At 45.5% G+C, this 25,039-nt stretch overlaps 2 protein-coding genes across 2 annotated transcripts; one reads left to right on the top strand and one right to left on the bottom strand.

Annotated features, from left to right (window-relative positions):
* Positions 1 to 3,265: 3,265 nt before the first annotated feature.
* Positions 3,266 to 4,925, top strand: LOC123395758 (bifunctional peptidase and (3S)-lysyl hydroxylase JMJD7). Its single transcript, XM_045090790.1, has one exon. The coding sequence runs from the start codon at positions 3,293 to 3,295 to the stop codon at positions 4,406 to 4,408; it is 1,116 nt and encodes a 371-aa protein (XP_044946725.1). The 5' UTR covers positions 3,266 to 3,292; the 3' UTR covers positions 4,409 to 4,925.
* A 219-nt stretch (positions 4,926 to 5,144) lies between these two features.
* LOC123395760 lies at positions 5,145 to 5,836 on the bottom strand. Its single transcript, XM_045090791.1, has one exon. It carries the CDS (start codon positions 5,714 to 5,716, stop codon positions 5,303 to 5,305), a length of 414 nt encoding a protein of 137 aa, XP_044946726.1. The 5' UTR covers positions 5,717 to 5,836; the 3' UTR covers positions 5,145 to 5,302.
* Between the last annotated feature and the right edge of the window lie 19,203 nt (positions 5,837 to 25,039).

Genomic DNA, 25,039 nt, shown 5'->3' with positions numbered 1-25,039 from the left:
CGAGAAAAAAGTTTTGTACGTTGAAAGGCTATTCCATCCCCATCTAGTTATGTGACCCAACTTAGTTTTAGATTGAGAAGTGTTGTCATACCGGTGACTTCGGATGCACGGATACTTGCAAAGAGATCGATCTTTCGACCTTCGTTCGAGGGAGAAATTCTCACAATTAGGAGGATGTAAATCCTAGTCGCAGGAATCTGCATCAACAATCTACAACAACTCTTCTTCCATTGCACTCCAAGTTAGTACAGATCCAATCTAATCCCATTCACATCTTCATAATATTTTTGGGCACTCCATGTAGGATTTTTTTTCTACAACGTTTCATAAATGGCGAGCCCGTGTATTCACCTTCCTTCCGCCGACCGCTCTGAAGGCGATGGCCGGAAGGGGAACCCCAATACCTCTACTCTGGTTAGTAGTTTAGTTTAATGGGTTTTAGTGCTCACACGTGCGACACTCGGGCGGATGTGGGCGTTTATTCTTTGAATTTGTCTTCCGGGTTCTAATCGTCCTCGAGTTTGTCCATCTGGACATAGTCGATGGAGATCATATGTAGATTCATGAAGTTTCCTTGGAGTGGCGATGTTAGCATTTTTCTTCGTGTGGCAGATTTGGTGCCATGTGCTTCAAATCTATTCAAGAGTTCAGCGCTGCCGACTGTGGCTCTTGGGCACTAGTCTGTAGGACTACTTTCACGAAGACTTCCGTGTTTACATTGACAAGGTCAATCCGACTCATATAGGTGAGCGGCGACAGTGGCACGCCGGTGGCTTGTTCTGATAGCGGTAGTGACCATTCGATTGTCTTGGAATGTCGATGCAACTTTTATTACGTTTGAGATGCTTTGTAGTTTTGATGAGTTTTGATAAGAGATCTAGATCCCTTTTTACATATAAACAATATATAGCAAGTTGATTAGGCATTTGTGTCTTCTCGGTTGATACTTACTTCAAATAAGAATGTTTTTGTTGCAGTTTTCTTTTCGAGGGATATGCATTCTCTTTAGAAACACTGAGGTATATACACCTATACCATGTATCTTTTTCTAAAAATGATGTACAATGTAAAAAAGTATTGTAATTAATTATTTGAGAAGAAAGATACAGTGAGGCAGTGATCCTACACATAGATACATAGTATTGCTTGCACCCTTTCCCTTTTGGAATTAAGGGATCGAGGGCCTTGCAGCTTAGAGCATCTCCAACATCTCAACAAAAAAAAATCCTCAACAGTGACTTATTGGGGGTTCCCTAATAACATTTTTTGGTTATTGGGGATGACCACTCAAATAGATTATCAATAAATCTTTCCTACCTAGCCTGATCTACAAATACTACTTGGTGGCTCGATGTGGCGTCAACGATCCTGATGTGGTATCATTGGCAGCGACGAAGGTTCGTTGAGGTCCGCCAGCGGTCCAAATGTGGCATCGACGGTTCGGATGTGGCATCGGTGGCAGCAATGCAGGGTTGGCAATGGTCCAACGATGGTACCGATGTGGCATGAGTGGTGGTAACGGCGGTCCGGCTGCGACCTGGATGTGGCGCTGTCATGGCGTGTATTGGGGTTTGGATTGGGAGGTCAACTTCATTTAGGGAAAGATGTACTGATTTATGGGTGATCACTAATATTTTTGTAATGCAAACCAATAATTATTGGCAAAGAGAAGTTGTTGAAGCATTTTTTTGGCCCAACCAACTCAAATACCACGAGCTCCTAGTGAGCGCCTTATGTGCCGGCTAGGAGCCCTAGCGCCCACTAGCTGGAGCAACCGGGCTCGCCCATTACACCATCCCACACAATAACTCGCTCTAATGCATTCAATTTATCGATCAACGATTGACTATTGGACAATTGACCAGTCGGTCGGTCAACTGTTGACTTCTAAAAACTATGCAAAATGATTTGTTTATTTAGATTTTAAAAAATTGAATTCAAAAAAGTTTACACGCTTCAAAAAAGTTCATCGACTTTGAACAAAAGTCATTGAACTAGAAAGCAATTCATAAGTTTGGAAAAAGTTCATCTAATTAGAAGAATTTCACAAAATTTTAAAACATTTCTTCCATCTTGAAAGAGTTCACAAATTTTGATAACATGTCATAATTTCTGAAAACTGTTTATTAATTTTGAAAAAAGTTCACCTATTTTTGAAAAGAATATATCGATATTTAGAAAAATACAACTTTTTTCAAAGTTCGACAATTTTTAAAAACTGGTCCACCAATTTAAAAAAAGGTACATTGAGTTTTAGAAAAAAATAAATGATTTTAAAAAAGGAATTTGTTTGCTTTGTAAAGAAATTCATGATTTTCTGATTTTGCAAAAGAAAAATCACAAAATTGAAAACATCGCACATTTGGTTTCGTAAAAAAATGAACTCAAAATCAGCGTGACCTAGAATCACGAGCATTGGCTAAACTAGTTTCTAGGTCGGTCTTTTTGCGGTTTCTACGACGGTCCCTAAAATCGCTATCCCCTTTGTAAATTGCGTTTTTTCGCCATCCCCTCTATAAGAAAAAGGCAGTGCTCCTGTTTATTTACCAATAAACAGGAAAAAATAAAACTTTTCAAAAAAAAAACTGTTTCAAAAAAATAGAAAAAACTAAGCTTCATAACTCGGGAAAGAATAAAAGGAAACAACGAATTCAATAGGCATATGCGGTGTGATGGCTTAGTGGTTGGTGAGTTCCTCTGTGAAAGTCAAGGGTCCTACGTTGGAATCCGTCGCCCGCACACCCTATTGAAGTGTTTTAATCGAAAGAAACAAATGGGCTGGCCCAAACGCACATGGGAGCGCATGTGCGCGGGTGATCAAATCACAATGTAACATATGCTTAATGCGCCAAATAGAAAGAGCATGATTGGTTTGATGTCAAAAATTGGCATGTCAATATTTGAAAAATGTTGACTAGTGTTTGTTTATTCACCAATTTATTTGTCAACCTCACAAGAAGTTGTGAATTTTTTACAACTTTCGAGATTGCCAATTGTGGCTTGTTTTTTTTTTGAGGGCAGAGCCAAATGTTGACAGCAAACCAATTAGCTTAAAAAAGCGCTCAATACCATTTTTTTTGGAGCAGAACCAAAATTTTAGTATTTTTTAGGTAAACCAAAATTTTAGTGGAGAAATGGGAGCTATAGGAGATGCTCTAAGGCCGTATGATTACAGCCCACGAAGAGTTTACTAAACCAGGCCCTTAGCCCATAGCCATAGGTCTGGCCGGAATCCCCAGTGGGCCAGCTCGCCGGCTAAGCCCTTGAGTCGTTCGACGCGCGTTGAGCCGCCATGCCGCCGCCGCCGCCGCCGCCAGAATTCGCAAAATTAGCGGCGCAACCTGAGATGGAGCGCAGCGTGAGGGAGCTGTGGGCGGAGTCGCGCGAGCTGCTGGGCCTCCACTCCCCGGACGCCGTGCCGCGCGCCGACCTGCCCCCGACTCCGCTCGCCTTCCTCCGCGACCACGTCTCCCCGGGCCGCCCGCTCCTCGTCTCCGCCGCCGCCACCCGCCACTGGCCCGCCGCCTCGCTCTGGCCCACCGAATCCTACCTCTCCGACGCGCTCCGCTCCACCGACGTCTCCGTCCACCTCACCCCCGACGGCCGCGCCGACGCCCTCGCCGCGCACCCGCGCCGCCCCGGCGCCAGGTGCTTCGCGTCGGCGCACGTCCGCCGGGTGGACTTCCCCGCCGCCGTGCGGCTTATCAGGGACTCCGACCCGGAGGCCGGCCTGGTCGCCTACGCGCAGCAGCAGGACGACTGCCTGCGCGGGGAGTACGCGGCGGTGGCCGGCGACGTGGACGCGCACGTGCCCTGGGCCAGCGAAGCGCTCGGCTGCCTCCCCGAGGCCGTCAACCTCTGGATCGGCAACTCCTGCTCCGTCACCTCCTTCCACAAGGACCACTACGACAACATCTACGTCGTCCTCTCCGGCGAGAAGCATTTCCTCCTATTGCCCCCCACCGAGCACCACCGCCTCCACGTCCGCGAGTACCCCGTCGCCGGCTACGCCCCGGTGAAGGAAGGGGAGGAGGTGCCGAAGCTCAAGCTGGAGATGGAAGAGCCCGAGAGGGTCGTGCCGTGGAGCAGCGTGGACCCGTACCCGGCTTCGCCGGAGGAGATGGCGGCGGAGGCCTCATCCTGCCCGCTCTACTTCAAGGGGCCCATGCCGATTCGGTGCACCGTCCGCGCCGGCGAGATGCTCTACTTGCCGAGCATGTGGTTTCACCATGTCAGCCAGAGCCCCGGCCCTAACGGGCTCACCATTGCCGTCAACTACTGGTATGACATGCAGTTTGACATCAAGTATGCCTACTTTAACTTCCTGAGGTCACTGGAGATCAAAGATTCTCCATTGGAGAACAATGTTGATGCTTTCGAAGGTGAGCTCGAAGAGAAAGACGATTGAGCTCATGGGTTGTGATTGTATTGGGATTTCAGACGATTCCGCAACAGCAGTATATGGCTCGGTTTTTCGTTGCCATTATCAAACGGTTCTTCAAGTTTTCGAAGTAGTTATCTGGAGCATGGATCTGGATTACTGGAGGTGTATGTTATACCTGAATTTACCGGTGCCATATGCACGCCAGGATTGGTGTATGAGCAAAAGAAGATTTTGGAGGGTGTTACACTTTATTCAGAAAGGGCAGCATGGATTCTTCTTTCATCCAATGGCTTACATTCTGCAGGTCTAGAAACGGCAGCTTGAGTAAATTATGTATTAGACATTTGAGTAGCAGATGAATCAGACAGAAGACAGCACAAAATCAGTTGATGAGCTATTCCGACAGTGTTAGCTCTGGTGCTGATAATGTAAAGTTGCTACCAGTTCTGCAATGGATACATACTTTCTTCACTTAATTTGTTTGTAGAAAAACTCTGTTCGTACTAACATGTGGTGTTGAATTGAAATGTACTTTCTTGAATTTAGATATACACGGTTGATTTAACTTGTGTTAATCTGATTCTTCTTGGTGACTGTTCTGAACATAATTTTCAGTTGTCATAACATAATCTTATTCTGGATAAGGGAAAACAAAACACCCAAATTCTAAAACTGCTAGTTTGATACGTATTTCTCATGTAGGCATCCACAAACATAGATTTACGACATTTCCCTTTACATAAATTAGCTTGTGATTTTGTAAATTAAAATGATGCTGTAGCATTTATTTCACTTATTAAGTATACAAATAACCAGCACTGGTGTAGTTGTAACATAACAAAATTGGCAATACAAAGTTAGAATTCATAAACATGCAACCCCCTGATTCTGAAAAGTCGTTCCAAGCAGTTTCTTTCTTCAAGCTGCTTTGCCCAGCTCGCGGTCCACAGCCACCTTCAGAAAGCTGCCTTCTTCAACCACCATCTGCACCGGCAGGAAGCCGAGTCCATTAGCCACAGCGAGCATCACCTCCTTCATCTCAGCCCGGAACTCCTCGAGTTCCACCGTGCCATTGCCGTCTCGGTCGAACCTCGCAAACAGGCCACGGTAGAGCTCGACAAGCTCACCATGGCTCATGGCGGACTCATCGACCCCAAAGTGCTTCTCAAGAACCCTGAGGCTCATGAGCTCCTGGGCCATCTCGGAGTACGAGAGCAAGCCATCATGGTTGGTGTCGAGGGCCGCAAACCGGCCGTCCACCGATGAGTTGAAGGCGTCTTCGTCCTCGACGAAGCTCTGGACGGTCTTGCCATCAAGGATTTCTACACTCATGTTGTTTCTCAGGATGTGGATGTGGTAAAGTTGTGTTCTGGTTTGGATCTGAGGAAACACGGAGCCGGTGTGTTGTTTAAATAGGCTAGTCTGCAGCCGGTTTTCCAATGTGGGCGCTAATGATATTTGATATGGATATTTCAGTGCTATGTTGCTAACTGCTAACTAGCTTCGGCCTGGTCAGAGTGGCCTGTGGTTTTGGGGTATTTCAGTGCTATGTTGGCATGTTGCCTCGGTGGTGATAAGCGGCCTGTGGTTTTGGAGTATGTCGTATGCTATGGGCATGAATACTTTTGCAGATGCTAGTTGCGATATTTACAATTTGTTTCAAGCCGTCATTTGCGAAATCTGAGAAGAAAAGTCTCTGGTCCACCCGGCTTTGGCAATAGAGTAAATTCCGCTTTGGCAATGGAGAAACTAACTTTACCCCAATTTTATTATTTGAATGAACATTAATAAAGTACCGAATTAAGGTGAATAGAAAATGCACCCGTGTCATGGTGGGGTACGATGTTATGAATATTTCTAAATCGATATAGAATTGTCCAATAGTCAAAATTCAAAACTTGCGTCCTAGTACTTCAATATAATGTTATTGAAAAAGGATTCGATATGGAAGGAAAGTTCCAACCAACCGGTTTCTGTTAGGGAATCGTTTCTGGCCGGTGCGCCGGCCGCACGGGGTCCGCGCGCTGAGCGCTGATTGGGCATGCAACATTTTTTTGTCTAAAATGTTACAACCAGCGTCATATTTGCTACAAGCGTTTTTATTTGCTATATTTGTTCAGTAAAAAAGCTGGATATACGTTTGGTTGCAACTTTAGTTCGTCGGATTTTTCGTTACAATCGATGTTTTTTACTTTTGCTACAACCGTGTTAATTTTTGCTACAACCAGCATCATTTTTTTGCTGCAACCGTTCATTAAAAAGTTACATACACGTTCATGCAGATATTTGTTACAACCGGCGTTTGACTTTTGCTACCACGCAACATCAACTTCGTTTTTTTGCTATGACCACGTAAATATTTTTTTTACTACAATTTCTGTTTTTTGTTGCAACCGTTGAAAAAATTGCTGCATCGTGTTGGATTTTTGTTGCATCGGGAAAAAAATATTGCATGCAGATCCAACGGTGCGGACGCGCGGGGGTTGATGGATCGTACGGCCCGCGCGCGGCCGGCCGAAAGTTTCGGCCGGCGCGCCGGCGCAGAGCGCTGCCCTTTCTGTTATGCGGACGACTCATGCCCACTGTGTCTTGGACACTGCTCGAAGTCAACCCAACTAGGTTGTATTTGGTTGGGTTTAAAAAAAAACTAGGTTGTATTTGGTTCAGTTTTTTTTACGAACTTCTGTTTTAAAAACTAAAAGCTAAATAAAGGGGGTAAATATTCAACACAGTTTTTGAAAATCTATAGCTTTTTCTAGTGTAAATTTTAAAACCGAGGCTACCTTAAGTTTTCAGTTTCCAGCTTTTTCCACAACAGCTTTTTCACAATAGATATTTTACAATCTCGAGCTCAACCAATCACAACCTAATTATGGATAAGGCATGGTCATATTTTCAATACCATGGGCATGGCCCAAACCCGGCCCGATACGACTGGGGCCAATATTATCTGATTACCTCATCCTAATTTTTTAATCTAAACAAAAAAGCAAAGCAAATTACTTGATGTTCGTGCTTGTTATTTTTCTGGAGTCTAAAGTTCTAATCCTAGAATTGATGCGCATTTTGAAACTTTACTACAGTAGTATGTATACATGGATATCTATGGGGTTTTCTGATTTCAAAAGTTAGTTTTCTATCAATGGGCTTTTGGGATGGGCAAAGAACACTCTCGTGTATATGGGTATGGATTCGAATCAATCGTTTTGTTCGTCCCTCCGGTCGTTCCCATGAACAACTAGAGGGAAATCCTCCTAGATCCTGTCGAGGCTTTCCCTTCACCTTGCTCCTCTTTCACCGTAGCTAGAGAGCGCGACTGGGCGAAGCCCGACCACTACGAGTAGCAGCGATGGGGAACTCTCGTACTCTGTTGGTGCTAAAACCAGCGAATCTTGGGTAGAGGTCCCGGGCTGGTGGTCTCGCCTAGATGGTAACATGAAGTAGAGAAAGACACGATGTTTATCCATGTTCGGTCCTCTCTAAGAGATAAAATCTCACGTCCTGCTCTCCTTATATTGGTTGTGATGGTGTACAAAGGATGATCTACCTCGAGATCGCATGGATGAATTCTCTTCTAACATGAGATGATCTATTGACTAGCCTAGCCCCGGTTTATATAATCCACCGGAGGCTTAAGATTACATGAATCCTTGTCTTGTGCACCAAGTCTTGTGGAATCTCCCTTGTGTGCATCATGGGCTATACGAAATGGTCCATTAGTGAAACGCCATGGGGGTGCTCGGCCCGACCCACCTGGGCGGATGACGACGTGGTGAGTATCCGCTAGTCTAGGACTCCATCAGTAGCCCCTTAAACCCTCCTTCAAGTTGAAGACGCTCCTTGTTTCTTCTGAACCGTCCTTCATCTTCGGTCGTCAGTTTTGAAAGATGGTAAAAAAATATTCTCATGTTCGATCTCGAGGATCGTTGAGGTGTATCCAAAGAGTTCACATGTCGGACATCCGACGAGCCCCTTTAAGTTCTCAAACTTTATAAATGCCTTATTATTTTCGCACCATACCTCTGGTTTGATGTTTTTCCCGAGCGGCGGTCCTCCTGCAACTGAGCTCCAATGCCGGATTGCATCCGAGGTGACTTTTTGCAGCCGAATTCCAACGTCGGTCTGCATCCGAGCAGTCATAGAGCACCTCTGCCTTAAAAAGTTTGAAGGAGTTTGGCCGAGCTTAACGCCGGAAGTCTCCTGTGTAGCCAGCCGCTCGTAGCCGAGCTCCAGTTTTGGATTACTTCTGAGATGGTGCACCACCCCGATCTTGGGATGATGTTTTACGGAATTGTTTTCGATTGGTCCAATTTATTCTATGGCGAGATGTATAGCCAGTAGTCCTCAAGGTGTGTGCCGGCCTAAAGTTCATTATGCACCTGAAGGATGAAATAAAAACCGTTGATCCTAGTAGCCCTTGAGACTCATGTTGATTCGCAAAATTAGCATGAGAATTAAGTCCTTGATCGCCCTTATACTTTTGTAACAGAAACACGTGTGTAGTAGCCCCTTGAGACTCGGGTAGGGTGCGGTTGACCAACTTACGGATCAGAATCTCCCCAAAAACTATATTGCACTTTTAAATTAACTGCGTTGAATCCTCAATGCAGTAGCTCCCGATACTTGGGTTGGGCAACATGGCCGACCCTAGGACCACATCTGCTCGAAAACTAGTCCAGATGTCACGTGCGTTGCACCAACGCTAAGGTGGAGCTCGACAGGGAAGATGCCGAACTGCAGATCGAAAAATATCTCTCCCGAACAAAATAATACGCAGTACACCTCGGCCAAGAGAATGATCTTCCTGCTGAAAGAAAAACAACATACAAATAGGATCATAGTGTCATAAGCTCGAAAAACCACAAAACTTATTTAAATTTTTTACGTTCAACTTAAATCAAGTTTTTTTGGTGCCACTCTGAAATTGGCCTTGAAAATAATTTATGCTTCTGTCGTGCTTTAACATGATACATTCGATCTCTAGATTTTAAGTTGGGCAACCTTAGGCTTTAACCGCCTTACCCCAAAGGCGCATACAAAGTTCTTCTCAGGCTAGTCCTTCAAACTAAACTCGAACGGTAATATAGAGAATCCAGATTGACGGCTATTTTACCAACTCGAGCCGGAAAAAAGAGTAGCAGACAAATACTTTGCAACGACTAAGAAGAAAACATTTATTATAAAATAACGCATATAGGTCTATGAGTCCCAGTTAACTTGGTTAAAGGAAGTTATTTTTAACAAAAAAGCTTTGTTTAACAAAAATATAACAGTTGTTTGAACCGAACAAAAAATTGAAATCCGAATTTTTTTTGAGCATGAAAGCGACTTAGTTGGTAAATGTGCTCGATGTTAATGATGCTGTGCGAGCTTGTGGCGGGACGAAGTCACGTATTGGTCTCTGACAGATCGAATATGGTGCGTAGTCCTCGGCCTAGCTGAGGTCCCAGACCCCATGCCCGTCCCGAGGTGACCGGTAAAGAAGCTCATCTTGATGAAGTGGCAACATAGCACGGTCGATGTGGCGAGGCGAACCCCTTGATCCAACCAAGGAGACAGAGTAGGCCAGCAAGGTGACGTCAAAGTCCCCGGAGTAGGTTGGAGAAGTGATGATGAAGCCCCGGTCCAGTCGAGGTGATGAAGCTGGTGGCGCCGTGGTCGGTGGCTTGATGAGGCGATGGCGAGGCGACGCCGACGTAGGTCGAAACTTGGTTGAGATCGAAGTTGCTGTCGATGAAGGGACCCGTCTGATCTTGGCGATACAACATAGGGTGTAGTCCTTGGTCTAGTCGAGGTGACCCGCCGAGCCGGCAATGAAGATGCTCATTTCGATGATGAAGCTTAGTTCCGATGTGTAGATCGCGCTGGAGCCGATATGAATTCCCATCGCACTGTGGCGACTACCAGCATGACCTATATGTGCCTCTAATGTCAGTGCTAAACTGATGGATCTCGGGTAGGGGGGTCCCGATGTGGTGATCTCAACTAGATGGTACATTAAGTAGAGAAGGACATGATGTTTACCCAAGTTCGTGCCCTCTCTATGAGATAAAGCCCTACGTCATGCTCTCATTATATTGATTGTGATGGGATACATAGTAAAGGACGATCTACCTTGAAATCGTATAAATAAATCCTATTCTAATATCAGATGACCTATTAACTAGCCTTGCTCCAGTTTATATAATATACCATATGCCTAGGATTACACGAGTCCATGTCTTGTGCGTCATGTCTTATGGAATCCCCCTTGTATGCATCATGGACAACCCAAAGTGGTCGATTAGTGAACCACCATTGGGGTCCTCGGCCCGACCCACCTGCCCAGGAGACGACGTGGTGAGTACCCCCTAGTCCAGGACTCCATTACTTTCTCATGGTGGACTCCTCATAGGTCGGGGTTGCTGGGCCGTAGTGTGGCGCTAGCGGCGCCTGCCGGAGCAATGTTACACCGACTGCGTGGTGGGTGCTTGTCAGGTGACCTAGGGTAGTGCGTGCCTCTGGGCTCAGTGTTGGCGGCTTCGCGGCAGCCAGATGTGACCCGAGGGTGGCATAGGGTGTTGGGTGGCCGGTTGCGTCGTGGCCACGGTGGAGATCAGAGCATGGATGTGGAGGGTGCTCACCTCGCATGCGACCCGTCTCCCTGCCCGACATGGTCCGTTGGCGATGCGGTGGTGGATGTCGGGGCGGCGGCCTCGGGCGACGGGTCTAGTGGTAGCGTTCTCTCCATAATGATGGGAGGTCAAGCGTGGCCCGCCTGGGGGTGACAGGCGACGGATTCATGCCCGAGTGCTTGGATTTGACGATCAGGGCAACAATTTCCATTCGTATAGGCGGCGATGCTACTTGTAAACTACGTTGGGTTTTTTCTCCGAAGAGGAGGGGTGATGCAGTATAACAGAGATAAGTATTTCCCTTAGTGAGAACTAAGGTTATCGAACCTGTAAGTGCATCTAGTGCCCTTAGTGATTTTGGTGGTTTGAAGACTTACAGGTTAAGTGACTAATGTGTTTATAAGTGTGCACAGGCTCTATAAGTCGCTGAGGAGTTTGAGTTATACGATGAATATCGACCCCTAAAAATGAATGTCTTCGGCTGAAGAAATTGGTCTTATCTTGAAGACTTTGATCATGAAGAAATTGCGATGAAATTGATATTCCCCATGAAGATATTGAAGATGAGGAATTCGGTGTGTCTTGAAGAAAATCAGTGTGAAGACTTTGAAGCGTGAAGATTTACTCTTTTTGTTCCATTTTCTTAACTCTTGAGTCATAGGAACACCGTACTGTTAAAGGGGGTCGAAGTAATACTATGGAATGAACTTCCTCATGATGCTCAACCAAAGCCTAAACCTACCAAATCCTCAAGTGAGGAATATGAGAGACATGACGGCTTTCACAGTTGAAAGTTCCTACCATCGCCGCGACATGCACCACCTCACTGATCTTATCCACCCAACGATCACATTAGTTAAGGGCATTTATGTCAAATCATTTCGAGATGCTCCTAGGCTATAAATAGCCGCCCCCATAACCACTAGCTGGTTGGCTACTCCGAGAGAAACTGACACTTGTCATTTAGAGCGACCCAAATTCCTCAGAGTCTTCGAGAGTAAACCATCAAGTGAGGAAATACCCCAAACACCGAACCCCAAAGAAAAAACCAAGTGATTGAGTATCACTGAAGAATTTGTTCCTGTGTGGGACTGAAGCCTTTTATCTTTGAGGACTGTGCATCCTCCATACGGTTAGGCGTCATTGTCTAGAGCATCCAACAGTCAATTATGGATCGCCGGGTGACCGAGTTTGTGAGGGTTTGGAAGTCTACCCTAAAGACTTACCACGAGTGTTGGGCGATGACTGTGTGTCCTTAGCTCAAGGAGAATACGGTAGGGACTGTGTGTCCTTTTGGTTTCAATACCAAGCCGCTCCAAACCAGACGTACAACTATCACAGTAGTTGGAACTAGGTCATCAACAACAGTCTTCATCGTGATATGGGTTTTATTTCTTCAACTCTTTCATTTCCTCAGAATTGTATGTTGAAGACTTTCATCTATGCTGTTTGAAGAGTTTTTCTGAAGACTTTTTCTGAATTTCCTCAACCTCAAATACTTCATTCGAGTTAATCTTCACGTGCGTTCTGTTTACCCGCGTACTGTGCAAACCGATTCTCATAATCCTCACCAAGTAATCTGCTGTAGTAGTCTTTGCACTTCTGATCCTGCGCTATTTCCGCTGCACGTAATTCATCATTGAGGAATTTCCTCACAAGGAATTTCCTCAGTGATGAAATTCAAAAAATCGCCTATTCACCCCCCTCTAGTCGATATAACGCACTTTCAGAACCAATAGGACAATCAAGCAAACTCTCATCGTGAGCACCTACACACAAAACCGAACACTTGCACCCAACGCGGGAAGAGAGTTGTCAAGCCCTTTGAACTCGTTACTTCCAAGAATTAATTCTGATAGATAGATAATATAAATAACAAAAGTAAATAAATAAAAATAGAAGTGCAGCAAGGTAATTTTTGTTTTTGGCAATAGGATTAAGTATATCCGAGGGCCATAGTTTTCGGTAGAGGCTTCTCTATCGAACATAGTGCATAGTTGGTAAACAAATTATTGTTGATCAATTGACAGAATGGCGCATAGTTATGACATGTTATTCATGGCAATGATTATGTGTATATAGCATCACGTCCATAAACAAGTAGACCGACTCCTGCCTACATCTACTACTATTACTTCGCTTCAAAAACGCTTCTATGCTTGCCTCTCTAGGTATTAAGTTCATGACAAACAAAGTAATGCTTGAAGTAAGATGACATGATGTAGAAAAAGTAAGACAAACAATATGTTCAGACCCCGTCGCTTTATCCTTAGTAGCAACAATACAAATATGTGTCTTGTCCGTTTCTGTCACTCGGATATAGAGCACCGCAAAATTGAACCCACTATAATGCACCACTCTCACTGAAAATAAATCAATCTAGTTGGCCAAACCCTACGGATAGATTAGAGAGAAATACAAAGCTATAATAATCATGCATAATAGAATTCATAGGAAACACAGTTACTTTCAATGAATAATATGATCATAAACCCATAATTCATCGGATCCCAAAAAACACACCGCAAAAGAGGATTACATCGAATAGATCACCGTGAGAATCGCGACAAACTTTGTATTGAAGGTCATAGATAGAAAAGAAGCCATATAAGTACTAGCTATGGACCCGTAGGTCTGTGATGGACTACACACACATGATCATGGAGGCATCAATGTTCATGTAGACGGCCTTCGTGATCGATTCCACCTCCAACAGAGCACTAGAAAAAGGCCTCCAGATGGGATCACGGCGGAACAGAGACTTGCAGCACGGAAAAAGTGTTTCGGGTGGCTATGTGATGTTTTAGGAATATTTTAGAATTTATAGAAGTGGAATTATGCCAGGAGGACCAACAGGGGGGCCACAAGCCCAGGGGGCGTGCTCTACCCCCACGGCATGACCCACCAGCTTGTCGCCTCCTCGTTCGGTGTGTGGCCTCCTCCTAAAACTTCATGGGTCTAAATTCTTTTAGAAAAAAGTTTCATCATGTTTGGTGTCTGTTTGGTATTGGTTTTTTGTAAAAATCAAAGACACGCATAAAAACATAAACTTACATTGGGCGCTGGATTAATAGGTTAGTTCTTCAAAATAATATAAAATATCATATTATTGCATGTAAGGTATCCAAGATTGATAATATAATAATGTGCAATCTCCCCTAATAATAAAGCGCGCAGTGCTTCTGTCGCCCGTCGTCGGTCATTTTGCAGAAAAGCCCTCGCAGTTTCAGTTAATTAACCCACAGTCCAACTTTAAGTCAGAACGAACCGTTTTCTGTTGTTTTGCAGAGAAGTCCTCACAGTTTTAGATAATCAACCCGCGGTCCACCTTTTAGTCAGAGCCGAACCGTTTTTTTACATTTTACAAAAAACTCCCTCATGTTTCAGGTAATCAACCCGCCGTCCCTATTTAAGTCAGCCGAAACGTTTTTTTTGTTTTAACAAAAAAAACCCTGACTTCTGAGTTAATCAATCCATATTTTATCTAAAACAAAATTATCCATATCTTTTAAACCGTAATTCCGATTTGAACATGTTATATATGAAATTTGATTAAAAAAATGTGTAGAATCTAAATAGGATGTTATTTTTAGCTGTTGAATACTTCTTAAATATTATTTTTGGTGGAACCTTAATCTGTAATGCACTGTCTTTTTTTTCTCTCTTTCCGACGACCATACGAATTGCAATAAATATTCATTAAATTAAAACCAAATTGAGAGGAAAGAAAACATCGTTAACCACACATGCACACCTTTGGAAAATCTCGTGGGGAGAAACAACATATTTCTCATCTTATTCCGAGTGATTGTACATTCAAACGCGTTTTCGTTGTGTGAGCACTGAAGCCATCGTCGACAACATAAATGTGCTAATATATTACGTTCAAAACGTGTGTTATTTTTTCTTCCGTTGCAACGCACGGGCTTTTTGCCAGTAATAAAAAATTATGGTAACATTGAAGACGTATAAGGCGACAGCGGACGACGCGGTAGTGGGAGCTCACTATAGAGAGTGGAATTGGGCCGACAACCCCTCTCCTTCGAAGGTGGTGCCCCTCGGGGTCGTGTGAGCGATGGGAGGCTGGATCACGAGGTGGTGACAACCTTTCTGAGGCTGTCAGGTTGTGCCTGTCATCGATCGGTGGGCGAAGCTCCTGATGGGTGCATCGTCGGCGGATGCTATGCATGGCGGCTCATGCGGAGCCGTCAAGTCATGCGTGCTGTTGGGAGGTGCTACACGGTGACTCTGACAAAGGTGTCATGTTTAATGTGTCGTCATTGGATCCAAAGTGGTGCGACAATGACGAGAGTCTAAGGTTAGTTTGGAAAATAAATGCAAAAATGCGCTTCAGCTTCGGACACGCTCGTGCTCGGTTTTGAAATCGGGTCTACGCGGTGAGAGATATCTAGGTTGGCGAGCTAGTGTGTTCGACACACGTGGGTTTCAAGATGATGGATCAAATCTTGGATTTGGAGATGTGAATCCCCAGATGAAGCTCGAGTCGGATTCATCATCATTGAAACATGTGCATCGATTTCTTCTTGAAGGCGTAGGCTATGAGGTATATATTTCGTTTCACTTCTTCTTCGGTACAATCCCCCAAACACAACGACGGCTGAGATTAAAAGCTCGAGTCAGATTCATCATCATTGACACACGTGCATCGATTTCTTCTTGAAGGCGTAGGCTATGAGGTATATATTTCGTTTCACTTCTTCTTCGGTACAATCCCCCAAACACAACGACGGCTGAGATTAAACGATACCCCTTCGTAACAAAGGGCGCGATGGTCTTTTCCCCCGTTCCGACGTACGCGCGTCAGCCCCGCGGGCGCCATCAGACGGACTGGCAACGTACACGAACCCTGAGATACTAGTCGTATCCACGTCTACCCGGCGTGACATGGCGTATTCACGTCGTCCTGACCGCGGTCGCGCCGGATTCGGATCAGTCAATCCGTCGGTTCCCGAGGCCGCGCCATTAATCGCGCGCTGCGTCGTCAGTTCATCGCGTCGGTTCCCGAAGCCGCCGCCATTAATCACCGCGTCAATGCCCCGTCGCCTCGAAACTCGCCGCCAGTCGCCGATGGCCCGTTGGTTCGCCGACTCCCGAGGCGACGCCATTAATGGCGACCGCGTCGTCAGAGCCCCGTCGCATCGGTTTCTGACGCCGTCGCCACTGCCCCGCTGGTTCGCCGGCTCCCGAGGCGACGCGGCCAATGGACCGTCGGTCCGCCACACCCCTGAGGCCGCACATTCACTCCGGGGGAGTAAGGCCGGCCAACTACCCCGTCGCCTTCCCTTTTGTCGCTGCGCTATATATAGCCGGCGTCCCGCGGCAGGTCGACACACCCGTCGCTCTCTTCTCCTCTCCCCTGCCCTCCTCGTCCCACCGCTCCACTCGACGCTCTCGCCCCGACGATGACTCACTTCGCCGACGGCAGCAATTCTGGCGCCGGTGGCACACCGGAGAGCAACTGGCCGCTCAACCTCGACAAGCCGCTGACGGAGGAGCTCCACAGCTACGGCCTCCTCGTCCCGCCAGGGTGCCGCCTCGCGAAGCCGTGGAAGGTTAGCAAGTGATATAACACTTGATAGAGTGTAGAGTGTCCCGATCTTTCGATGATATGGTGACTATCGATTTGGTGGAGACGACTTTGACGATCCAACTACAAACGTGCACGATGTTGCGCCTTAGCAATCACTAAACCAATCTCTAAGAGGTTATTGACCACGCCGGAGCACGATCAACCTGACCACGAAGGTCTATTCCTGCAAGCAATCGAAGAACAAGCAAGAATATGATATTACAATCTGAATATTGTGAATATAGATGAAGTATTGATAAGGGTGGGGATCCGAAAACGGTCTTAGTCTGGTCGTTGGACATAAACGAAGTACACGAAGTTGCAATGGCTAACTTTTAACTAAACAAATCCCAAGCAAAAAGCTACTAGGTTGATCTACTTATATAGGAGCAAGGGTGGCGGCCAAGGAGGTGGTAGGACATCCCAAGGAAGCCTAAAACTAACCCTAGGTCGTACAAGGCCTATGGGCCCAAGTGGAGGTGGTGCAACACCTTTGGACTTGTTGTTTGATTCAGATTCTGGTGCAACGTCATTTTGTTTGGTCGAGATCTCCACGCTCCGAACGAATTTGAAGGCAATTTTAATTGGGCCTGAAAGCCAGTAAAATCTACTTTACATCCCAAAAAGAATCATGCAATTCGGAGTCCGGATGAAAAAGTTGAAGGCACTTTGATACAGGTATGTCTGTGCAGTCCAAATCTGAGTCTAGAACGTGAAAGACTTGGACTCTATCTTCTCTTGGGCTAAAAGTGACGTGAGAAACTTCTTGAACAACAACTAATTATTTCCTTTGACATGAGATGACCTCTTGAATAGCATCCAACCATTTCCTCTTCCCTTGTCATCACACGTGATTCATACAAGTGTTCGACCAATCTGTATTTAGGCATAAAATAAAAACAATTGAAATATTTTTGTTCCGGATAACATAAATAAATTATTACATTAGTTTTATCAGAAATCACCTCAAATAAATAGCATATGCAATGATTGTGATAATATCAAAGGTAATCATGTCCTCATCAGCAAGGACGGCTACCCGACGCAAGACGACCCCGCGACACCGGAGGAGCTCCGGACCCATCCCGACGGCTGTCACAACATCCGCGGCCGCCATGCTTTTTGGAACGGGAAAAGTTACTACGACGTCATCACCCGGCACCGGCAGGCGACGGCGGCGACGGGCAACGCCGGCGGCATCTAGCTCCGCCGTCGGGCGACAATCCCCCACCCCCCGGCGGTGGCCCTGCCGGAGTACGAACTGCCGCCGGAGCAGTTCGTTCTTCGCGAGGACAGCGACCCCGACGATTCGCCGGGGCTACTCGTCGCCCTGTGGGCGTCTCACGTGACAGCGATCGCGGCGAAAGCGGTCGCGACCGCGAGGAAAGAGGCGGAGATCGCGACGGCGTTGGCGGGAAACCCGGCACCCATCGGCGAGGGCGACGACGACGACGACATCGACTGGGATGGCCTCGCCAACAGCTCCGACGACGACGACGACGCGGGCGGCGACGGCGAGGTGGACGGGCCGGACGTCGTCTACGTGGACGATTCCGATTAGATTAGTTTTAGATTTTAGTAATAATTAATTAAATTTCGTTTTTAGTTTTTTAATTATGTTTGAATGTAATCGGGAATGAACAATGAAATTTTATCAAAGTTTTATTATGAATTTAAATTAAGTGTTCTTCTTATTATTTATTTTAAATATTTAAATTTGTTTAGATAAGTTTATATATATATATAGAAACTCTATTCATCATTCAGGATGCAGATTAAAATGTTCCTCACCCGAGATAATTTTACGTCCATTCGATAAATAAATTAAATTTGAAATGCAAATAGATACGTTTATATTGATTTATTACGAAACAATTGACATAAAAAACAAAAATATAGGTTATAAGACCAAAAAAATTCACATTTTATGTGTAATTTGCACTATACTTTTATGTTTGTAATTTTACGTGAAATACAATATTTTTCATAGTGACTACGTATTTTTTTACTTTCTCTTTTTACGTATGAGATAAAATTAAAATTTCAGAAACGTAAAGTTACGGCGTATTGGTGCAAAAATAGAGGGGTGTGAAGAATAACTATTCCTCACCCAGGGTGACGAATAGCGCGACCCTATATATATATATATATATATATAATTTAAAAAAATGGAAAAAAACTAAAAATGAATAGCTTATATTTTTTTTAAAAAACATGAACATTTTATAAAAATGGTAAAAAGTTATATAAACAATTTGCAAAATTTCACCAAAATCGGAGATCAAACGCACGTTACGTCACGTCCGGCATATGTTTTTGCCTGTTTTTGATTGAAAATTAAAAAAAACACGGATTGTCAGAAAATTATAAAATTTGACGTGCCACCTTGTGAAGTTCATTAGAAAGCATGAAAAAAATGAACAAATTTCATGAAGGGAAGTTCCAAGATGGCGTTCTAACACCCCTTCCGTCCATACCGATACCGATGGAATGCACATAATGTACATGGATGCATGTATGAAATTTATCCAACTTTTGCCGGCCCATGAGAATGTACATGCAATGATGCCACGCATAATTTCGACGAAATCGGAGATCAAACGCACGTTGCGTCACGTCTGGCATCTGTTTTTTTTTCCTGTTTATGAATGAAAATTAAAAAAAAAGACGGATTGTCAGAAAATTCTAAAATTTGACGTGCCGCCTTGTGAAGTTCATTAGGAAGCGTGGAAAAAAATTGAACAAATTTCATGAAGAGGAGTTGCAAGATCGCGTTGGAACACCCCTTCCGTCCATACCGACACCGATGTGTTGCACATGATGTATATGGATGCATGCATAAAATTTATCCAACTTTTGCCGGCACCTGAGAATGCACATGCAATGATGGCACGCAAAATTTCAACGAAATCGGAGACCAAAGGCACGTTGCGTCATGGCCGACATCTGTTTTTGCCTGTTTTTGAATGGAAATTCAAAAAAAAGCACGAATTGTCAGAAGATTCTAAAATTTGACGTGCCGTCTTGTGAAGTTCATCAGGAAGCATGGAAAAAAAATGAGGAGATTTCATGAAGGGGAGTTGCAAGACCGCGTTGTAACACCCCTTCCGTCCATACCGAGACCGATGGGTTGCACATGATTTACATGGATGCATGCATGAAATTTATCCAACTTTTGTCGGCACTTGAGAATGCACATGCAATGATGCCACGCAAAATTTCGACGAAATCGGAGACCAAACGCACGTTGCGTTGCATCTGGCTTGTGTTTTTGCCTGTTTTTGAACGAAAATTCAAAAACAAGCACGAATTGTTAGAAAATTCTAAAATTTTGCCTGTCGTTTTTCTGCCTGGAACAGAGATACGTCCTCATGCCTAAAACGTTTTGGAAACCTTTTCCAAATCTTTTTAAGCCCCTCCTGATACTGAATTCACGATCTTTCGCGTACTGGCTATAGAACATGTACGCCTCTCCTTCTGACCTGAATGTCTTGACCATGACTTCCCAATGCCTATCCAATGTCTCTTGCTGATATTCATCATAGCCGATGTCAAGGTTAAACTCAAGATCGCCAACATGCTCATCGTTCCCATTAGGACCATGAGCACCCCCCTGCAAAATAAGACATATCACCATGCTCGTGAGTCTGTTGCTATGTTTTCAGTTTTCATGAGTAATTTGAACATGTAATATAATTTACTTCGCTCATATTTCCTTCATTAGATGCATTGTCATCATCCTCATCACTATCATCATCCTCATCATTATCATCATCCTCATTATTGTCATCATCCTCATCATTGTCATCATGTAAAGTTCTGGCCTCAGTGTCACCATCGGTATTTCTCTATGCAGATTTAAAAGTGTAAGTGGTAATATAATTTGTATGCTAGTAATAATATAACCACATATTTGAAACATACATTGGTTCCATTTTCAATATAAGATTGTTCATCTATATCGTAATCGTCATTGTCATCATTGACATGCACCTATTTAAATTCAATAGCAATTGTAAGTGTTAATGTAATAGCTTATATTTCCATTATTTATAGTCAACGTACACAACACTTACATTACCACTATATGATTCATTCTGACTCATATAGTTGTGTCCGAGTGATTTATTTGTATTCAATGACGAAGATTCATCCTCACTACTAGAGTCATCGCCATCATATTTGGTGTTGTCTTGCTCTAATAATAAACCTTTCAATAGGTGTTGTATCAATGTCACAATAAACACTCACACAATGAAATCATGAAAAATCGTATGGATTAAATGAAAAAACTTACTGTCCGTCGTCGAACGGTTGACCAACATCGATCGCTGTGTTCGACGTTGATGCATCGGTGGCTGCAACGTCGACGTTTGAAGATGGTACGCCAGGTCGGTCACTACAACCGCCGGCGTCGAAGCGGAGGGAGGGGGTCACGTCGCCGGTGGAGACGTGTGGGGTGGCGTACCGGCGACGGCGGAGGAGACGACGCATGGTGTAGTCGCGACGGCGGCGGAGACGGTGGGGGGAGTCCCGTCGGCGGTGGAGATGATGCGTGGTGGACTCGCGGCGTCGGCAGCGACGTGCGGGGGTGGAGCCACGTCGGTGCCGGAGACGACGCGCGGCGACGGCGGCGGAGGCGTGCATGGTGAAGATATGTTTTTTCTTTTTTTTCCAAACCAATCGCCGACGCGTGGGCTGACGTGGCGTACGTACGACGGACGGGCGGACGGACGGGGTGATGGATACTGTACACAACGTGTAATGACCATACTACCCTTATACGTTTAGTGGGTGGGGGTTGGGGGGGGGGGGGTTATACCGAAGTGCTTCTCATTTCGTTTTAGGTTTGTCTTTTGTCATAGAGTAAGTGGTTATCTAGCGAAGGATGGTGAAGTTATTGTTGCGATGCATGCAACCTCAAGGTTTGTTTACGTTTTTTTTGTCGATGTTGTTTAGCTGCTTTGAGTTTTTAATAATACTAGCAAAAGGACCCGTGCGTTGCAACGGAAGAAAAAAATACCACACGCTTTTAATCTTTTTTATAATCATTTTTATTTATTAAAATAATAAGCTAACTAACTAATGTAGTTAGTCCTATCCTATTTTGTTGAGGAATCAACCCGTCCATTGTTAATTCCACCATGATGAGAAATTAAGCAGGACAAGCAAAGCAAAACAAAGAGGCTACGTGAATTGATCAATGGACTGTTATCTTATTTCACTGATGGGGTAGAGAATGTGGGATCAGATGACAAACTTAAGATGGTGTTTCATTCTCTGTCTCTACAACAATACAATCTTACATTCAATACATTCATTCATCGGCAAACAGATCCCCACAAAATAAAATTTCTTGCCGGTGCTTGGCACAGGCTTGGAGGCATGGGGAGGGGATCTCACCAGATAATGAGTTCCTGCCGGAGGAGGGGATACGATGAGGGGAGCAAGGGTTAGGCGCCTCTATCTGGCCATAAGGAGTCGCCGTTGCCGCGCCATAACCTCGGAGTTCCCCGTGTGAGCCATGGAGGCCCGCCTCCACCTGCAAGTACTTCGCTCCGCCGCGCCTTATCCGCACGCCGCCGCCGTTCTGCATCGAGCAGACGCATCATCCCCAGTCACTGTAGCTGTCGCGTTGATTTGATCCAGAAGCTGTGCTCGAGCGCCGAAACAGGGGCAGCAAGCGGGCAGAGGTACGGCCGCGGAGGCGGGTCGGTTGAGATCGACAACAGTGGTGGTTGAGGTCGGCCGCGACGGCGAGTGGTGTGGCAGCGGCCTGGGCACATGCCAGGGTGGACCAGGGTCGATGTGATTCGCTCGAGCGCCACAACGGGGGTAGTGAGCGAGGAGAGGTACGGCCGCGGAGGCGGGTGGGTTGAGATCGGCAGCTGTGGCGCTTGAGGTCGGCCGCGGCGGCGAGTGGTGTGACGACGGCCTGGGCACAGGCCAGGGTGGCCCAGGGTCGACGGGAGGAGGCGATGCGTACGGGTATAATTTTTGCAGCATATCGTTTTTCCTTTTCGTTGCAGATAAATGATGGAGCGCGGGTTGAATAACAAAACTTATAGGGTTTTTTTTATAAAAATGCCACGGTGGGTTTTCCGACGGAAGCAATAGCCGCTTTATTATTAGGTATAGACTAGCAAAAGGACCCGTGCGTTGCAACGGGAGAAGAAAATATCACACGCTTTTAATCTTTTTATAATCATTTTGATTTATTAAAATAATAAGCTAACTAACTAATGTAGTCAGTCCTATTCTATTTTATTGAGAAATCAACCCATCCATTGTTAATTCCACCATGATGAAAAATTGAGGGGGACAAGCAAAGCAAAACAAAGAGGTTACGTGGATTGATCAATGGACTGTTATCTTATTTCACTCATGGGGTAGAGAATGTGGGATCAGATGACAAACTGAAGGTGGTGTTCCATTCTGTGTCTCTACAACAATACAATCTTACATTCAATACATTCATTCATCAGCAAACAAATCCCCACAAAACAAAATTTCTTGCCGGTGCTTGGCACACGGTTGGAGGCATGGGGAGGGGATCTCACCACATGATGAGTTCCTGCCGGAGGAGGGGATACGATGAGGGGAGCGAGTGTTAGACGCCTCTATCTGGCCATAAGGAGTCGCCGTTGCCGTGCCATAACCTCGGAATTCCCCGTGTGAGACATGGAGGCCTGCCTCCACCTACAAGTACTTCGCTCCGCCGCGCCGCCGCCGTTCTGCATCGAGTAGATGCATCATCCTGAGTCATTGTAGCTGTCGCGTTGATTTGATCCAGAAGCTACGCTCGAGCGCCGAAATGGGGGCAGCAAGCGGGCAGAGGTACGACCGCGGAGGCGGGTGGGTTGAGATCGACAACAGTGATGGTTGAGGTCGGTCGCGGCGGCGAGTGGTGTGGCAGCGGCCTGGGCACACGCGAGGGTGGACCAGGGTCGACGCGATGCGCTCGAGCGCCGCAACGGGGCAGTGAGCGGGGAGCGGTACGGTCGCGGAGGCAGGTGGGTTGAGATCGACAGCGGTGGCGGTTGAGGTTGGCCGCAGCGGCGAGTGGTGTGGCGGCGGCCTGGGCACAGGCCAGAGTGGCCCAGGGTCGACGGGAGGAGGCGATGCGTACGGGCATAATTTTTGCAGCGAATCGTTTTTCCCTTTTGCGTTGCAGATAAATGATGGAGCGCGGGTTGAATAACCAAAATTACATGGGCTTTTTTTTATAAAAATGACGTGATGGGTTTTCCGACGGAAGCAATAGCCGTTTTATTATTACTAGCAAAAGAGCCCGTGCGTTGCAACGGGGAAAAAGAAAACACGCTCTTAACCCAATAACCATGATTCAAGACCACACCCATTAATTTAGGCTGCATAAATTCGTACGTGGATGTCGGTGGGAAAACGAAATATATTTGTGGGACATTTCAGTCTGAATATCCCACGAGCAGTCAGCATAATTACATACGAAGAAATAACAGAGGGCTCAGAGTAGTGTTTTGCCCTGACCTTCTTCCTCGTGCTCTCCGCCTGTCTCTCCAAAGCTTGCTCTTTTTCTCTTCTTGTGTTGGCCCCTCGCCTGTCCCTCTCCCTCCTCCTTCGTAGTTTGCACGAGGTGCTGGTTGCGCATGAATGTATCTGCAACCTAGCTTCTCTGCCCCCTCTTTCATGTCCGGAAGCACCTCCTCACTCAACAGCGTCAGATGAATGGCGAAGCGTCCACCAACACAATATTCTGGTGTCGTGAAAATCATGCGGAACAAGAGTTTGTTTGAGCCGATGCTTACATGCACAGGAAGCCAAGTGTCAAGGTAAAACAACCAATGACCGATACTGATCAGCAAGAGCAAGTCCCCAACACCTCAATAGGCAAATGGGTCGCTCCCAGAGAAAATCCGGACACAGTTTGCTTCTTGTTATATAAAGATTTGAGGGAAGGGCTAGAGATGCTCTAACCACGCGGCCTGTGTCTAGCATTCACAACAAAACATGGCCACATCAAGAACTGAATTCACCAGATTTCATCACAGACTGAAAGCCGATCGGCCATTCAGATCATCATATAGTCTCTATTCAGAAGGGAACTGATTAAAAGTGCACATTCAGAAAGACACATCCAGACCTGAATCCATCCATTCAATCAGAAAGAAAGAAACAGGGTCAGGAGGAATGAATCCCTTCTTCATTAATTTTATTTTATTATTCACACATGTTTGATAAATTCATTCAGGTCATGATAATCAATGAATTTTTGACAATTAGACAGACAGTCACCATATAGTATATACACAGGGACACAATCAATTAACAGGAACATAGCAGTATACACACAGGGGCAGTATACACACAGGGGCACGATGAATTAACAGGAGCAGAGTAGATGCAGATGCAGATTTGAATGGAATTGAGCAGCAGCAGCAGAGGCACAGGGGTGCGGGCGGCTGACCTCTA

The sequence above is a fragment of the Hordeum vulgare genome, chromosome 5H (genome assembly GCF_904849725.1).
Source record: "Hordeum vulgare subsp. vulgare chromosome 5H, MorexV3_pseudomolecules_assembly, whole genome shotgun sequence".
In the NCBI taxonomy this organism is placed as follows: domain Eukaryota; kingdom Viridiplantae; phylum Streptophyta; class Magnoliopsida; order Poales; family Poaceae; genus Hordeum; species Hordeum vulgare.
The sequence above is the reverse complement of the archived record's forward strand: the minus strand, read 5'-3'. Positions and strand labels throughout refer to the sequence as shown.

Excerpts from the sequence above, each read along its gene's own strand:
- LOC123395758 (XM_045090790.1), top strand. The coding sequence starts at position 3,293 with ATGCCGCCGCCGCCGCCGCCGCCAGAATTCGCAAAATTAGCGGCGCAA.
- LOC123395760 (XM_045090791.1), bottom strand. The coding sequence starts at position 5,716 with ATGAGTGTAGAAATCCTTGATGGCAAGACCGTCCAGAGCTTCGTCGAG.